Source organism: Asterias rubens, chromosome 19, assembly GCF_902459465.1.
Source record: "Asterias rubens chromosome 19, eAstRub1.3, whole genome shotgun sequence".
In the NCBI taxonomy this organism is placed as follows: Eukaryota; Metazoa; Echinodermata; class Asteroidea; order Forcipulatida; family Asteriidae; genus Asterias; species Asterias rubens.
Genome location: NC_047080.1, coordinates 6,329,193 through 6,346,307, shown reverse-complemented (window position 1 = coordinate 6,346,307; position 17,115 = coordinate 6,329,193). Strand labels below are relative to the sequence as shown.

The window sequence follows — 17,115 nt, the reverse complement described above, 5'->3', positions numbered from 1 at the left end:
CACATGAAGTTGTGTGCTTTTAGATGCTTGATTTCGAGACATCAAATTCTAAATCCGAGGTCTCGAAATCAAATCTTAGGAAAATTTCTTCTTTCTCAAAAACTACACTACTTCAGAGGGAGCCGTTTATCACAATGCTTTATATTATCAACAGCTCTCCATTACTCGTTACCAAGTAAGGTTTTATGCTAATAATTATTTTGAGTAATTACCAATAGTGTCCACGGACACTGCCTTTAAATAACTCAAATTCTTGATATGACATACCTGGATGACACGTGGGGGTTGCTTTATTCCATTGACCTTTCTTGTTACATCTGTTGACAGGGGATCCATGTAGAGTGTAACCTTCAGTGCAGTTATAATACACCTTTACAGTGGCAGCAACAACAGTATACACTCTAAGATCTGTATCCTTTAGGGATACTTTTAAAATAGGATCATCATTGACCTTACATGCTGTGAATATAAAATATTGGAGAAAGAAAAAACAAACAAAACAAGTTAAGTGATGCTAAAACACTGAATAGTTTCTCTGTGCAAATCATATGACTGGTTATATAAAGGTGCAATACACCAATCCCACTACAAGGAACAATCACACAATTGCACTCAAAAGTTTGACAAAATACAGTTACAAAGTACATCACATGTACAAGTTTCTGCCATACTTGTAGTCTGGGAAAGGGCCATGCATTTCGTCATTATGCTTGTATCACATCCCACAGTGCCAATTAGAGGCAGTTTGTGTGGTAGATTTGAGATATCTTTGAGTCTAATTGAGGTTTGAGTTTTCCACCAGCTGTGTTCAGACCATGAACCTACATGTAAAAAGGACTGTTACATCCATAACCTTAAAGGACTGTTACAGAATTGGTAAGAAACAAAAACCGTGAACATCACAGATTTACATAAAACTTACACGGTCTAATGATGATAGTAGAAAACATCCCTTGAAATATTTCTGTAGGAAATTTCACATTTGATGAGAAATAAATAATTTAACTTTGCGTTTGGAGTTTATCGCTCAGTGAGCATTTTATTCATTTTTGTTTTGGCGTCGATGCAATGCAAAATTTGTATTCGGTTATTCACTATTCTCTCGTGACCCAGATGGTCGATCGATCTCGAACTTCTACAGGTGTGTCAGTTTATTATGTATATATGGTGGATTACATAAAGTGCTAACACTGCCACCAACTGTTTTACTTGCAAAACCAATTCTGTAATGTTCCTTTAAACCACTTACTGCTTCTCTATCAAGCAGTTCGAATCATTTTCTGACCTACTCATAACAACCACATCTCACAAGATTAGATTACCACAAACATGTTCGTTTTTCTGGCTTCAGTGATTTCCGTATCATTTTTGCTAATATATCAAGCTTTTTAATAATTTTCACAGCAACCATGAATCTATTGTCAATTGGAAGATATTATAGGGTTATGTTATGAAACACATAGCAATATTTACAGGAAATGAGCAAACAGTTTTTACTTTTAACTGGTCCAACACCAAAGACCTCCACCTCGCATAAATTCATCTTTCCTTTGTTGTTTGGCAATCTGATGGTTATATATTGCCCATACAGGTTGTCTGCAGCACAATCTACATGAATGGGATGCTGAGATCCTACTGATTCTGTACTGATCTTCTGGAGTCCACATTGTCTTTGAGGTTCATTTTCTGATAGTCCAACATGTATTGAAGCCTCAGACAGTCTTTCCCCTGTAAGAAACACGAGGGTACAATATCATAATCTACAGGGGAACACTGTTCAAGAAAAAACATCTTGCAAAATTTTAAACAACTCCCATTCAATATGATGTGATAACTCCATGATGGATACTTGATACTTGATGAAGTAATCCCTTTACAGCTGGTAAAAGCTGAACTGGGATGATACGCTGTGCAAGACGCCGTGACCAGTGGTGCAACAAAAGTGTAGGACAAGACAAATTGAACATTATATACACTGTACATTGGAGGGAGAAATGAGAGGAGTCTGTCAGACACTTGCGGGACCATCACTCGGATCTCCGAAAGGGCTGCAAGCCTAAATGCTTAGATGGAGGGTGCTGTGACGACAGTAGAAGATAATCTATTCCAGATCCTGATGGTACGAAGGTAGAATGAATAATTGTAGCAGTCCAGGGAGACAGAGGGCATGCCATATTTTAGGTGATGATCATGTCTCAACGACCGGGAGGTTGGTGCCTGAATACTAGATGGAAATGGTATATTGACAAGACAGTAGACTGCAGCATGATTAGCATTGAAGTAGACACAAGACATATCAAGTTAGACAGTTACAATTATAACTGTGGAGGTGCTTCAGAGTAGAGGACAAAAAAGCACACCTTATTGGGTTTATTCGATTAGCTTCCCCGGGTCGACCCCACTTTTCCCCCGGTGCAGTTTGAACAACTTTGACCTCATTCCAGGGGCTCACCCAGGGAAGAAAGGGAAGGTATTTATGAATGTTTCTTACCACAGCAATCTTGTCTGTTGTAGATTTCAACATATTTAATGATATAAATATCCTGTAAATCCACCCGCCAGAATATTTCATTGTCAGCATTTCCTGCATTACAGTAAGAAGAAAAAAACCTAATGTCACTAGCACATTGGATTCAAGCCACTCATCACTCAACTGATGCTCTAATTATCGCATACAGTTGTTACTTAGTACTTGTACCAGAATCGGGGTTTACCCTTGACTTTTTTAGCGTCTTGCCAGCAGGACCAGTAAAGGCCGAGTCACACTGCAGAGATAACCAAAACGGTAACAATCACAACGCAAAAAGAACGCATTCTATTGGTTGAATGGCTCCACGCAGAATACGCCCGAGCTGATTCAACCAATCGAGGGCAAGCATTGTTAACATTCTCAATGTCGTTATTGTTATCGAGGCCTGTTTGACTGGGCCTTAAGCTTGTCTTTTCACTGGTCTGTCCAACAGCTTTATCAATAATAAATTATTACAAATGAAATAATACCCTTACTACGATGAACTAGCCAGCTGGACCACTTGAATGTTAACTGTCCTTGGGTGTTTTAACTGGCCTTTCAGCCAACCACTGTTAAGGGACCCTGTAACAAATGCCACACCTACCAATTGTAGAAATCCAATTGTTTCATGCTAATTATGAAGTATACAAAAAGCATGAACAGGGCTTTCTACATCTGACTCATTGTGTATCTTCTGTTATTATTGAATATGATTGATATACAGTCGACTCCCGTTATTACGAGCTCGCATGTTACGAGGTTCCGGTTGATACGAGGTTTTTTGCCGGTCCCGAACGGCCCCATGCGTGTTTCAATGCATTAAAATACTGATTATACGAGCACGGTAGTAGCGAGAACACGGTTATAACGAGGTAATTTGGGAGACCCATTACGAGCAAAACATTGTATAAAACCCTTCTATAACGAGAACAATTCAAAAACCAACAAAGGAAATACCTGTACAGCTGGTAAAGTCGATATTTGTGGCTTTTAAGACATACAATAGAGGTGTTAAGTGGACGCTACCGCTAGCAACACTAATCCGAAATCGGGAGTCACGAGTCAGCAAGCAAGGTTGTTAATTCCAAACTCCGGACAATGGTGGGATTAGGAGGTTTGCATGGTTCAAACATTGGAGAAATCTTAAGAAAAGATACTGATCCACTGAGTTTATAAGCGCATTATAAATGTTCAGAAGAATAAAAACACCCGCAACTTACAATCAAAACTAGTTGCGTGATCAATATTATTGAATGCAAAAGCAAGATTTTACCTGGTATCCCACATTGGCAATGAACCATCTAACATGACACAGTGTTTACCAATGAAAATCAAGATTCTTTTTTTTGTTGCTGCGACGAGTGTATTGCACATGCACACACATGCACAGAACATCTTCCCTGGTATCTCGCGTTAGCAATGAACCTTCTATTATTACACTAGTGGTTACCAATGAAAATCCAGCTTTTATTTTATTGACTGAAAATTTTCACAGCGTGTGCAGTATGCATTGCAGCAGTAAGATTTCCCCTGGTGTCTCGCAGCAGTAATGAACCATCCAGCGTTAAACAGGTGGTTACCAATGAAAACCAAGACTCTATTTATTGCATTGGCAGTAAACTGCCGGCGACCAAAGTTTTGTAAGAGAAACTTCCCAAAACATGAACACAAGTTAAAATCTTACACTTTTTATCAATCTTGTAAAATGTAAATTGATTTTCAAATTTAATTTAAAACTAAATCAACTTAGTTAAAACAGTTTTATAATCCCCGCGTTGTGCTTGTTTGTGCAGTACATCGCACATAATGTACTATACTCTATGCACACAGTAGTATAGTCAATTGCAGCTCTGCCATGCATCTGTGTGTACACACGTGCGGCCATTATGTCATGTACATGTATATGCAAGTACATGTACATGTACACGTGTTGTGTGCATGCACAATGATGACGTATGCATCTATATTTAGCGCGCTGCGTTTAAGACGAGATTCGGATAATACGAGGAAAATGGGCCAGTCCGGCGGACCTCGTTATAACGGGAGTCGACTGTACTGTACTCACGACGTGTATCAGTGCAACTTCCATGATTGTAATCTGTACTTCTATCACCATCTACTGCTAAGCTTGCATTCCAAGTATTGGCTCCAATGAAGGTATGTACTGCTGGCTTTCCATAAGCAATGTTGAATGATATATCTGCAAGTCATTAATAAACTCAGCATTACCTCCAGATTTCATTAGTATCACACACAGTGATTAATGAATATCACTCTAAGATAATTAAATAATATAATGATAATAATAATAATATCAAAGTCTTGTATAGCACACGTATTTACAAAACAAGGTACTCAAGGCGCTGAGTACATGTATGTACAAACTTTCAGAAAGGTAGGTAATAGCAGTGATGAATTCTCAAACCCAAATATATAGCACCTCATCAGGGTTTACAAGGTGCTACGGCGCATAGAGGCAGCCACAGCCGGGAACACCGGGGCGAACACTTCTGTTTTTGATAAATGCACTGGGTTCTTTTACATGCGTTACACAACACATGGGACCAATGGCTTTACGTCCCATCCGAAGGACGAAGCGATGGTTAAGTGTCTTGCTTAAGGACACAAGTGTCACACCTTGGGATTTGAAGCTACACTCTGCTGATCAGAAAGACCAGAGTTTGAATTTGGTGCTCTTAACTGCTCGGCCAGACGACACTACCACAATATTATAGAGCGCTGATGGCGCAAAATGGATTTATCCTTGTATTTTCCTCAAATTGGTATAGTAAAGAGCTTGTATAAAAAAACAATCATTTGGTGTTCTTATAAAAAGACAAAAAATAATTAATAAACTGAAAAATTCAGTTTGTGAAATACTAACAAGAACAACTTGTTAATGTACTATTTACAAACCATTGGAAATGCATTGAAGGTCAGCTGGAACCCAGTGCCCTGCATGACAACGAACTTGGCCATCTCCAACACTTGGTTTGAGACCAGCATTACAAGTAAGATTGGCTCTCTCTCCATGGTTCAAATTTTTATTGACATATCTGATGTCTCCATTTACGACTGTCAACGTTCTACATGCATCTACAATAAAAAGGGAAAACAATACTAATTAATACAATTGAAAACAATAAGAAAGAGGAACTGATAATCAATTTGAAATTGGAAAAACAATTTTGTTTGGCAAATCTGCTTACTTGGTTTACAGTATACAATGCATTTTGTACACCCGAGGCGAGGCCGAGGGTGCCATTTTCCCCCAAGGGTGTACAAAACCCATGCACCCCAATCACAGCGTGCAACAATTGTTTTGTTAAACCTTGGTAACATTAGTATTCCTCTTCTCAAAGTTCTGCTGTTATCTTCAAACATTATTACGACGAAGTATTCATTGTTAAATAAGCAGACGAACAAGAAACATTTCCTGACTGTTCCCTCGAACCCGCCGTTGTTTCGTACACAGCGCTGGAAATCAACCAACATTGTTATACCTCGGTAACAAACTACGAAGTTTGATTGGTCGAGAACCAATCACGTGACCACAACAAAAAGGCAGGTTACATGGCTCGACTGGCCGGGTAACATGAAAAGTGATGTACACCGGTGAAGCTTACTTGGTTGACAGTTAGGGAGAGGTGAGTTCATAACAAGAGATAGAATGAATGAAGCTTACTTGGTTGACAGTTAGGGAGTGGTGAGTTCATAACAATAGATTGAACAAATGAAGCTTACTTGGTTGACAGTTAGGGAGTGGTGAGTTCATAACAAGAGATTGAATGAGTGAAGCTTACTTGGTTGACAGTTAGGGAGTGGTGAGTTCATAACAATAGATTGAACAAATGAAGCTTACTTGGTTGACAGTTAGGGAGTGGTGAGTTCATAACAAGAGATTGAATGAGTGAAGCTTACTTGGTTGACAGTTAGGGAGTGGTGAGTTCATAACAAAAGATTGAATGAGTGAAGCTTACTTGGTTGACAGTTAGGGAGTGGTGAGTTCATAACAATAGATTGAACAAATGAAGCTTACTTGGTTGACAGTTAGGGAGAGGTGAGTTCATAACAAGAGATTGAACAAATGAAGCTTACTTGGTTGACAGTTAGGGAGTGGTGAGTTCATAACAAGAGATTGAATGAATGAAGCTTACTTGGTTGACAGTTAGGGAGTGGTGAGTTTATAACAAGAGATTGAATAAATGAAGCTTACTTGGTTTGCAGTTAGGGAGAGGTGAGTTCATAACAAGAGATTGAATGAGTGAAGCTTACTTGGTTGACAGTTAGGGAGTGGTGAGTTCATAACAATAGATTGAACAAATGAAGCTTACTTGGTTGACAGTTAGGGAGTGGTGAGTTCATAACAAGAGATTGAATGAGTGAAGCTTACTTGGTTGACAGTTAGGGAGTGGTGAGTTCATAACAATAGATTGAACAAATGAAGCTTACTTGGTTGACAGTTAGGGAGAGGTGAGTTCATAACAAGAGATTGAACGAATGAAGCTTACTTGGTTGACAGTTAGGGAGTGGTGAGTTCATAACAATAGATTTAATGAATGAAGCTTACTTGGTTGACAGTAAGGGAGAGGTGAAGTCCACACCCCATTATTGCATCTCTGATCTTGTGAAACATCTCCACCCAGGTTGAAGCCTTCACTACATTTCGTTGTCCTGATTGTACCATGGTGAGGATCTCCAACTGAGTCATAGACCACACTTCCATGCAGTAAACTTTCCTTATCACATGGCTCTGCAACCAAAGAAAAATATCAGTTATTACACAATACTTTATCATTAAAAACCATTCTTGTTTTCGATTGTTTTGATTTAGCTTCAGAATTAGCTGGTGTATTAATGAAGAAGCTTTCGGAAACTCAGCAATGATGTGTTCTCTAAAGAAAACTCACACCAGAACCAGCCACACGAGTCTGGTCAAAGACTGCATTTATAGTAAATCAATCTTTATTGAGCAAATCAATATATATACAAAATATTAATAGGCAGAGGATAAAGAAAGCACACTACAGTAAGCTTGGGCGATATCACGATATTATCGAATGTCGCGATATTAATTTGGAAACGATTTCGATATCGGATCGATTTGTTTTCAATCGAAATACCGCAATATATCGCGATATCGATTAAATATCGCAATATCACGATGTATTTCCTAGCTGAGACATCTTGCACCCCATAGGTTTGGAGTAAAACCAAAAGAATAGGTCATTAGAACACCTCTCTTATGCTATGACTGTCTCTTCTACAACTTTCACTTGGAGCTTGAAGACTGATGATGTCAAATTTAATTAATCGCGACTATATCGAATATCGCGATATATTGTCGGCGATATATCGTTAATAAAATAAATCGATATCGCCCAAGCTTACACTACAGCCCATGTCAAGGGCCAACAAAGTTGGCCATGGTAGAGTGCAGGGCAGACAAAAAAAATATATATATACGCCAGACATAACACCTAGAGAAAAGCAAATGAGCAACAAAAATAGCTTAAGTTCTAAGAACAAGGCTAGGTTGGTCAGTAGACCCCCATGATGGTTTGTGGCGAGCATTCCATATGGTGTAGCTACAGAGGATCACAATTTTACCAAGTTCCTTTTTGAGAGACTTAGAAGCTTTGGTTTTAGTGAACGAGCAAATATCCATTTCAGAAGTGACCACCACATGAACCAATTTCAATGCAGTTGAGGTTGCAATTGTATCCATTTTTTGAGATGTCGGCTACCAGGTTTGCGTACTTTTGGTGTTTTCGTTCATGAGCCTTGGATATGTTTGTTCGAATGGCACTGTCAGTTCAACTAGGTGGACTTGTTTTGTTTGGGTATTAATTTACCACTTATGAACAAATAATTAATCATGTTTTAAGAATTTGTTGACCAAAGAGTAAACGAATACATACTAGGCTGGCAGACTGGTGGTGTATGCTGATTCCATGAACCATAGTGACAAGTCACAGTAACAGTTTGACCCTGCTGTTCATATCCATACAGGCAACTATAAGAAGCTGTTGTACCGTGAGGGATCGTCGACACCGCTAGGTTCACTTCTGGTTGATAGGAGATGTCACCATTGCGAGGAACAGTGAGCCTACTACGTGTACAAGGAGCTATCCAAAACAAACAATACAACCACAGTCAGTTTAGTGCAAAGTTCATCTGCAGTTTGGAGTCAATTATTTACTTTTATACAGTATATATCTTCAAAACAATTTTCTAATGTAGGAACTTGTGAAGAAGCCAAACAAAGTTTTGTTGAAAACAACCAGATATCATGTGGCAATTAATTGTTACATGAAGTTTCCTGCAATGTACAAAACTAATCATCTAAAAGGAAATACTTCAAACTCCGCCCAAAAAAGATTTTGCTCAATACTTTTCACAAATTGTAACTTAGAGGGAAAGGAATGTTTAGTTGTTTATTTAACCACCTCACGTCGAAAGACATGTTTATCCGCAAATTTGTATTGGACAATTTTTGGGGATGTTTTACACGCATGGAAGAAAATAAGATTTTTCTAAAGTTTTGCTGCCGGCCAGATGGCTCACATGAACATCCACCAATACTTCAGTGTGTAGAGTGCACAGGCAGGCATCTACAATGATATGCTTTGTTTTACTGATACAAAGAGTGACAACAGGTTTAGGAAAACATGTCTTGTAAAATGTCCAGCCATCGCTTTCACCAAACTCGTCCTTACTAAGGATTAAACTTTGAACGAGTTAAGTTCCGTATTCTTAGACGTCACATAGGTCGCATTGAACAAGTTAAGTTGAGTGACTCGTCCTAACTCGAGATAGGAATAATCCCAGCGTTTCGTGAAATCGGCTGTAGGGGTTATTGTGTAGCCTCAAATTCCAGACCTTTGTCCTGTTGTTGTACAAATGTGTCATACAAGAATGGACAGGCTGTCACCAGTCTTTATTATTCTATTCAGCTCAATAAGAGGCGAGTCTGAGCATTCAGAGATTCCTGTATACCTAAAGCAGATTTCCAGCCGTGTCTCATGGCCAAGGTTCTGCGAATCACTGCGAGTGCCTGCTCAATTTTCTCATAAAGACAACATCATCCTTTCGTCAAGACAGAGTTTCTTTGTGCCAATGACATTTCTCTTTAAGAAAAAAGATTATTCAAGAAGCTCAAAAATTTCTGAAAAATAAAACTGCAGGTGGGCAGGGACATTTTTGTAAAAATACCGACGTGAAGTGGTTAAGCACAATAAACACACATTATTTCTTAATCTCTTCGATTTACATGTAAGGGGTTGATAAATGTGGGTGGGTGTGGTGCAGCAGTGACAGCATCATTTCTTAATCTCTTCGATTTACATGTAAGGGGTTGATAAATGTGGGTGGGTGTGGTGCAGCAGTGACAGCATAATTTTTTAACGAGTCCAAGTCAAATCACAAGTCAAGGTAAACAAAAAACCAGTAGTTTTAGTTTGACTTAAAGACACCAGACGTTATTGGTAATTGTCAAAGACCAGTCTTCTCACTTGGTGTACATATATCTCAACATATTGGTCGTCAAAGTTTTTTTTCTTCATAGTTGTGAGATAACTATAAAGAAAAAAAACACCCTTGTCACACAAAGTAGTGATTTCGAGACCTCAAAATCTAATTCTGAGGTCTCAAAATCAAACTCGTGGAAAATTACTTTTTCTCAAAAACTATGTTAATCCAGAGGGAGCCATTTCTCTCTCCATTACTCGTTACCAAGTAAGGTTTTATGGCAACAATTATTTTGAGTAATACCAATAGTGTCTGGAGTGGTGATGGGGGGGGGGGGGAGGTATTACCTGCATCACATTTAGCATGAAATGACCACTGCCCATCATCACACATATACTCCTCATTGCTGTTAAGACTGTAATATCTATCACAGTCAATCTGAAGGGAAAGAATTATACACATTTAGAATGAAATGACCACTGCCCATCATCACACATGAACCTCTTTGCTGTTAAGACTGTTATATCTAGCACAGTCAATCTGAAGGGAAAGAATCATACACATTTAGAATGAAATGACCACTGCCCATCATCACACATGAACCTCTTTGCTGTTATAAGACTGTAATATCTATCACAGTCAATCTGAAGGGAAAGAATTATACACATTTAGAATGAAATGACCACTGCCCATCATCACACATGAACCTCTTTGCTGTTAAGACTGTAATATCTATCACAGTCAATCTGAAGGGAAAGAATTATACACATTTAGAATGAAATGACCACTGCCCATCATCACACATGAACCTCTTTGCTGTTAAGACTGTAATATCTATCACAGTCAATCTGAAGGGAAAGAATTATACACATTTAGAATGAAATGACCACTGCCCATCATCACACACGATCCTCTTTGCTGTTAAGACTGTAATATCTAGCACAGTCAATCTGAAGGGAAAGAATCATACACATTTATAATGAAATGACCACTGCCCATCATCACACATGAACCTCTTTGCTGTTAAGACTGTAATATCTATCACAGTCAATCTGAAGAGTCATATTATGAGCGAACTGGTTAATCAATATGATCCATTACATGTACATCATATAATCCATTTCTCAATCCTTGTTATTAGTAAACTTGTTATTAGTAAACTTTGCAACAGTTTAATAGATGGTTTGGTGTTAAACAGGGACAATTTTACAAGAGCGGGATATGAATCAATGACCTCCGGATCAACATTCCAGCGCTCTACTGAGCTTTCTATTCCTTTGTTAGCAGTCTTCCTATTTTGTCAATAGCTTTTAAATGTGGAGACCGCTAACATAGGGCTGGGAGCTCAGTAGGTAGAGCGCAGGCAAATTAATATGGAGGTGGTTGGTTCATAGCCCGCTCCAAACAATTTGTCTTTGTTCAATGCCAAATCATTTCAAATCTACCCGGTCAGTTTCCCTCGTGGTTTAGTATTTGATAACGAACATAATAGGATACATACACTTCTTGATGTTTAACCCTCCTCTAAAGTACTGTATTTGGTAGTAATTAAAGGCTTGATTAAAGACTAACCTGTATAACTGTTCCATGTGTGACTATTCGGCCAGGAATAAATCTATTATATGGCCACTCATAGCTACCATGTTGTGGAGCGTTAAGAATAGTGCAATCAGCTGAAAATAACAACAGTAGTTCATATTGAAAGAACCATTTGACCCTACTTTGGCAAATACGGACAGTAAATTGGGCATTAGCACTGCAATGTTAAGCATGCATCTGGGTTACATTTCCAAACTTATAAAATTGTAAAGAAAATTCTCTCCAAATGTATGCTTTTGATTTTTGAAAGAAACTTTGAAACCACTTAAAAGAAACGTCATAAAACTGATCTATGAAACCACTTAAAAGAAACGTCATACAACTGATCTATGAAACCACTTAAAAGAAACATCATAAAACTGATCTATGAGACCACTTAAAAGAAACGTCATACAACTGATCTGTGAAACCACCTCAAAGAAACGTCATACAACTGATCTGTGAAACCACTTAAAAGAACGTCATACAACTGATCTGTGAAACCACTTAAAAGAAACGTCATACAACTGATCTGTGAAACCACTTAAAAGAACGTCATAAAACTGATCTATGAAACCGCTCATAGCTACCATGTTGTGGAGCGTTAAGAATAGTGCAATCAGCTGAAAATAACAACAGTAGTTCATATTGAAAGAACCATTTGACCCTACTTTGGCAAATACAGACGGTAAATTGGGCATTAGCACTGCAATGTTAAGCATGCATCTGGGTTACATTTCCAAACTTATAAAATTGTAAAGAAAATTCTCTCCAAATGTATGCTTTTGATTTTTGAAAGAAACTTTGAAACCACCTCAAAGAAACGTCATAAAACGGATCTGTGAAACCACTTAAAAGAAACGTCATACAAGTGATCTGTGAAACCACCTCAAAGAAACGTCATACAACTAAGATCTATTAAACCACTTAAAAGAAACGTCATACAACTGATCTGTGAAACCACCTCAAAGAAACGTCATACAACTGATCTATGAAACCACTTAAAAAACAAACGTCACACAACTGATCTGTGAAACCACTTAAAAGAAACGTCATAAAACTGATCTATGAAACCACTTAAAAGAAACGTCATAAAACTGGTCTATGAAACCACCTCAAAGAAACGTCATAAACCTGATCTATGAAACCACTTAAAAGAAACGTCATACAACTGATCTGTGAAACCATTTAAAAGAAACATCATAAAACTGATCCATGAAACCTCTTAAAAGAAACGTCATAAAACTGATCTGTGAAACCACTTAAAAGAAACATCATAAAACTGATCTATGAGACCACTTAAAAGAAACGTCATACAACTGATCTGTGAAACCACCTCAAAGAAACGTCATACAACTGATCTGTGAAACCACTTAAAGAAACGTCATACAACTGATCTGTGATATATTGGGATACAATTTTGCAGATAAGATGCACTTTACAGTGAATGTACGATGGCAATACTGGAATTATGTACTGAAATGCTTATTTACTATTAACCTAGCTGTGCCTATAACGAGCTTTCAAATCCTTGCAAGCAAGTACTTGAGTTTCCAATGAGATTCCTGACTAAACCTCATAGGTTTGGCTAGTACAACACTTTTAAAGGAAAATGTAAAATAAATGAATCCCCCCATGAAAATGCAACAAATGAGTTAAAGACACTGGACACCTTTGGTAATTGTCAAAGACCAGTCTTCTCACTTGGTGTATCTCAACTATGCACAAAATAACAACGCTGTGAAAATTCAAACTCAATTGGTCATGGAAGTTGTGAGATAATAATGGAAGAAAAAACACCCTTGTCACACGAAGTTGTGTGCTTTCAGATGCTTCATATCAGGACCTCAAAATCTAACCCAAATATTTTAGTGGAAAATTACTTCTTTCTCGAAAACTATGTTACTTCAGAGGGAGCTGTTTCAACATTGTTTTATACTATCAACAGCTTTCTGTTGCTTGTTACCAAGTAAGTTTTTATGCTAACAATTATTTTGAGTATTTACCAATAGTATCCACTGTCTTTAAATAGACCACTGAAACAAGGAAATAACTCAAAATAAAAATCTACTCAAAGGCAGAAACTATAGTTCACCTTTACATTCAGGAACAAGATTGGACCACGTTTCTTCCATTGTACATCTAGCTGTTCGGCTTCCAACTAGACTGTAACCCTCATTACAAAAATATCGCACTATGGCATTCATTCCTAGCCTGGGTGCTATCTTAAAGCCATGTTCAGGCACTTCTGGTTCTGGACACCTCACAACTAACAGAGAAAATCAGATAAAAACCTTGATATCAATCCAATCAGAGAGGAATATGCCATTATAAGTAGAGTAAGGGTTACCATAGAAAAATGGTTATTATACAAAAATGATATGAGAACAAGTAGGATTTGAAACTTTGCACATGTGGCATGGTGGAACTACAATAGTAAAGGTTTGAGGTAACTCCATGTAATGATAATCTCTAAATGACTCAAACTCATTTAGAGATGTCACCGCAAACCTTTATTATAAGAAATTAGAACAATTAAAATGATAAATTAGCCCATTTCTCTCTTATCTCTCAAGTCTCCTGACGATGACCAGAGCAAACTAGTCGAAACGTTGAGACCAATTTCAAGAACTGACTCCACAGTAGTGCATTTAATTTTGATCCTATAAGCTAAAGTAGTAGTCCCAGCCAATTGTCTATACATTCCGCCCGGATAGTAGTTAAAAGCAGAAAAGTTCTTTTCAGAAATGAGAAGTCTCCTGAACATCTGATAAATCTACTCCACGATAGTAGAATAAAGAAACACAGTTCTCTAGAAACAAACTCTACCTGGCAAGATACACACATGGTGTTACCGCAAACAAAATAAATATTAATACCTCACCATGCAGTACCTCAAATCCTACAATTAAAATGATGTGTAAATTTCTGCAGACTGAGATTACGAATGTGTTTCTCATCAGTAATGCTGATATATTGTACTCCTGGTACTAAGAGAGAAACACAACAAGTTAAAGTATCGGACATCCATGTGATTGTCATAACACATACCTGTACATGTAACCTCCTCACCACTCCATGTCTGGTCAGCTTGACATTGTCTAACTGGACTTCCTTCTAATCTGTAACCATCCTTACAGGCAAAGTACACCTGTTCATTGAAGTCATACTGTGTACCTTGTACAGTGCCATGATCAGGGGCAAACAATGCAGGGCATTCAATAGCTACAAAGATCATAGCAAAGAATGAATTAATACAGAGTACACTTCAAGTTCCAACTAAGCTAAACTCAACTTAAAGACGCTGGACACCTTTGGTAATAATTGTCAAAGACCAGTCTTCTCACTAAATCACAACATATGCACCAAAAAACAAACCTGTGGAAAGTTGAGCTCAATTGGTCGTCAAAGAGTTGCAAGATAATAATGAAAGAAAAAACACCCTTGTCACACAAAGTTGTGTGCTTTCAGATTTCGGGACCTCAAAATCTAATTCTGAGGTCTTGAAATCAAATTCGCCGAAAAATATTTTTCTCTAAAACTGCATTACTTCAGAGGGAGCTGTTTCTCACAATGTTTTATACTATCAACAGCTCTCCATTGCTGAGTAATTACCCATATTGTCCACTGCCTTTAAAGAACATTATCACAAACTTTCGGGAAAAAATTTAAAAAGAAAACACTCAAATCTAGGGTTGAAGCTTTAAAAGAAAACTGTTTGGCTTTGTGTGTTTGCAAATTGGCCTGATGGTTTATTCCAACAACCGTAATTGCAGAACACAAAAATAGACAGCCCTTCTGCATTCCATACGACTTAAGCCCGGTTCATACTTCCTTCGAATGCGAATGCGATGGGAATGTTGACGTCATAAATTCACAACAAGTAATTTGCAGCAATTGAGTTGTGCTCAACTCTCTGGCGAATATCCATGAAAACATTCCCAGGAAGTATGAACCAGACCATGGTGCCCGTGTCATTGTCGCATATATGGGACACACAGAGATTTTATTTTTGTGTGCCTTTCCCTCTAGTGAGGAAATTCTCAATAAAATATTGATTTCTCATAACATTTTACAAGCTTTAGAATGAAAAACTGCCTATAGATGCAATAGTTCACAAATTTACGTTTCAAATAGCCTTTATGCATTGACGTCATCCAGCCGGCATCTTCGAGGTAAAACGATAAAAAAACAATCAAAACGCACTGATTTGTACGCACGGCGCACATGTTTGTCCAATGATCGATCGCTTTTTCACCTCTAGGTGAGGGCGCACTACTAAGTTATGATATCATGTGCATATTATGGTCTATATAGATACTTGAGTACTCAACTTCACAACTAGGCATAACTGAGCTCCAACGTCTGTCTGATAAACAGGTACGATAAGCAAAACCTCTCATCTCATATCCCTCATTGCAATGATAGATGACTCTACTCAAGAATGAGTACTCACCTTCACAACTAGGCATAACTGAGCTCCAACGTCTGTCTGATAAACAGGTACGGTAAGCAAAACCTCTCATCTCATATCCCTCATTGCAATGATAGATGACTCTACTCAAGAATGAGTACTCACCTACACAACTAGGCATAAATGAGCTCCAACGTCTGTCTGATAAACAGGTACGGTAAGCAAAACCTCTCATCTCATATCCCTCATTGCAATGATAGATGACTCTACTCAAGAAGGTGAACAACTCTCCATCACGCCAACCATTTCTGAGGAAGCCTGGATCACCACAGCTTTTAGCTATTCAAAACATAATTTAATAATTAAATGCTGACATATACACAAAAATAGTTGTGGGTAATTTATTGAGTGCCTGGCTATTTATGTTGAATAATAAGACTGGTTTGCATCTTCTGTTTGATACAGTCAAGATCTAATAAGATGATTTTAACACACTAGCTTTATCACTGTTTATTATTATATTCAGCTCAATACGCAGCAAGTCCGAATGGGCCTAGAATCAAACAAACCATAGCAGATTAACAGCGGTGTGCAATTTATAGTGATCACATAATAATATTTTTAGAAAAAGCACACATCGAAGCTTTGTATTAGAATCTTTGCTGTCTGTCCTTTCCTTTGTTAAGTCCAGGTTTTCATTGCGGCAACAATGGTGGGAAAGCTCTGAAAGCTTATGATTATTTTGAATGCTTCCGAAACGCTCAGAAAAGTAATACCGCTCAGAGACATGATAACAATTTGTATACTGATATGAAGTGGTTAAACAGGTTCCAGAGTTCATTTTCTACGTTTGCATTAGTCAAATTATTAAATATTGAAAGTTGACTGAATTGCTGCATAATTTAACCAATATTATTTTTCAAACTGCAAAAATACCAATTCAATTTAACAGAACTAGAAATATTTACCTCATAAAAGATATGCGTAAAGCAAGTAAATGTAGAGGTATCAATCAGTGCCTCAATAAACTATTCAATACAGGGTGTCTAAAAAAACAACTTAACATTTTTTAAATGGCTGCCGAATAAAAAGTATATGATTCTGGGGGAAAAAAGTTTTAGATGTATGGATAGCTTATGGA

At 37.7% G+C, this 17,115-nt stretch overlaps 1 protein-coding gene across 1 annotated transcript in view; it reads right to left on the bottom strand.

The window, feature by feature from the left end:
* Positions 1-17,115, bottom strand: part of LOC117303324 (sushi, von Willebrand factor type A, EGF and pentraxin domain-containing protein 1-like) — a 57,624-nt gene that overhangs the window by 27,687 nt on the left and 12,822 nt on the right. The window contains exons 7-19 of the mRNA XM_033787491.1: positions 16,140-16,313; positions 14,612-14,785; positions 13,656-13,829; positions 12,138-12,183; positions 11,555-11,699; positions 10,330-10,420; positions 8,434-8,640; positions 7,083-7,265; positions 5,429-5,608; positions 4,581-4,712; positions 2,492-2,584; positions 1,498-1,728; positions 268-459 (exon numbers count right to left, since the gene is read on the bottom strand). Coding sequence (XP_033643382.1) covers positions 268-459; positions 1,498-1,728; positions 2,492-2,584; positions 4,581-4,712; positions 5,429-5,608; positions 7,083-7,265; positions 8,434-8,640; positions 10,330-10,420; positions 11,555-11,699; positions 12,138-12,183; positions 13,656-13,829; positions 14,612-14,785; positions 16,140-16,313 — 2,022 coding nt within the window. The remainder of the gene's footprint in view (positions 1-267; positions 460-1,497; positions 1,729-2,491; positions 2,585-4,580; positions 4,713-5,428; positions 5,609-7,082; positions 7,266-8,433; positions 8,641-10,329; positions 10,421-11,554; positions 11,700-12,137; positions 12,184-13,655; positions 13,830-14,611; positions 14,786-16,139; positions 16,314-17,115) is intronic.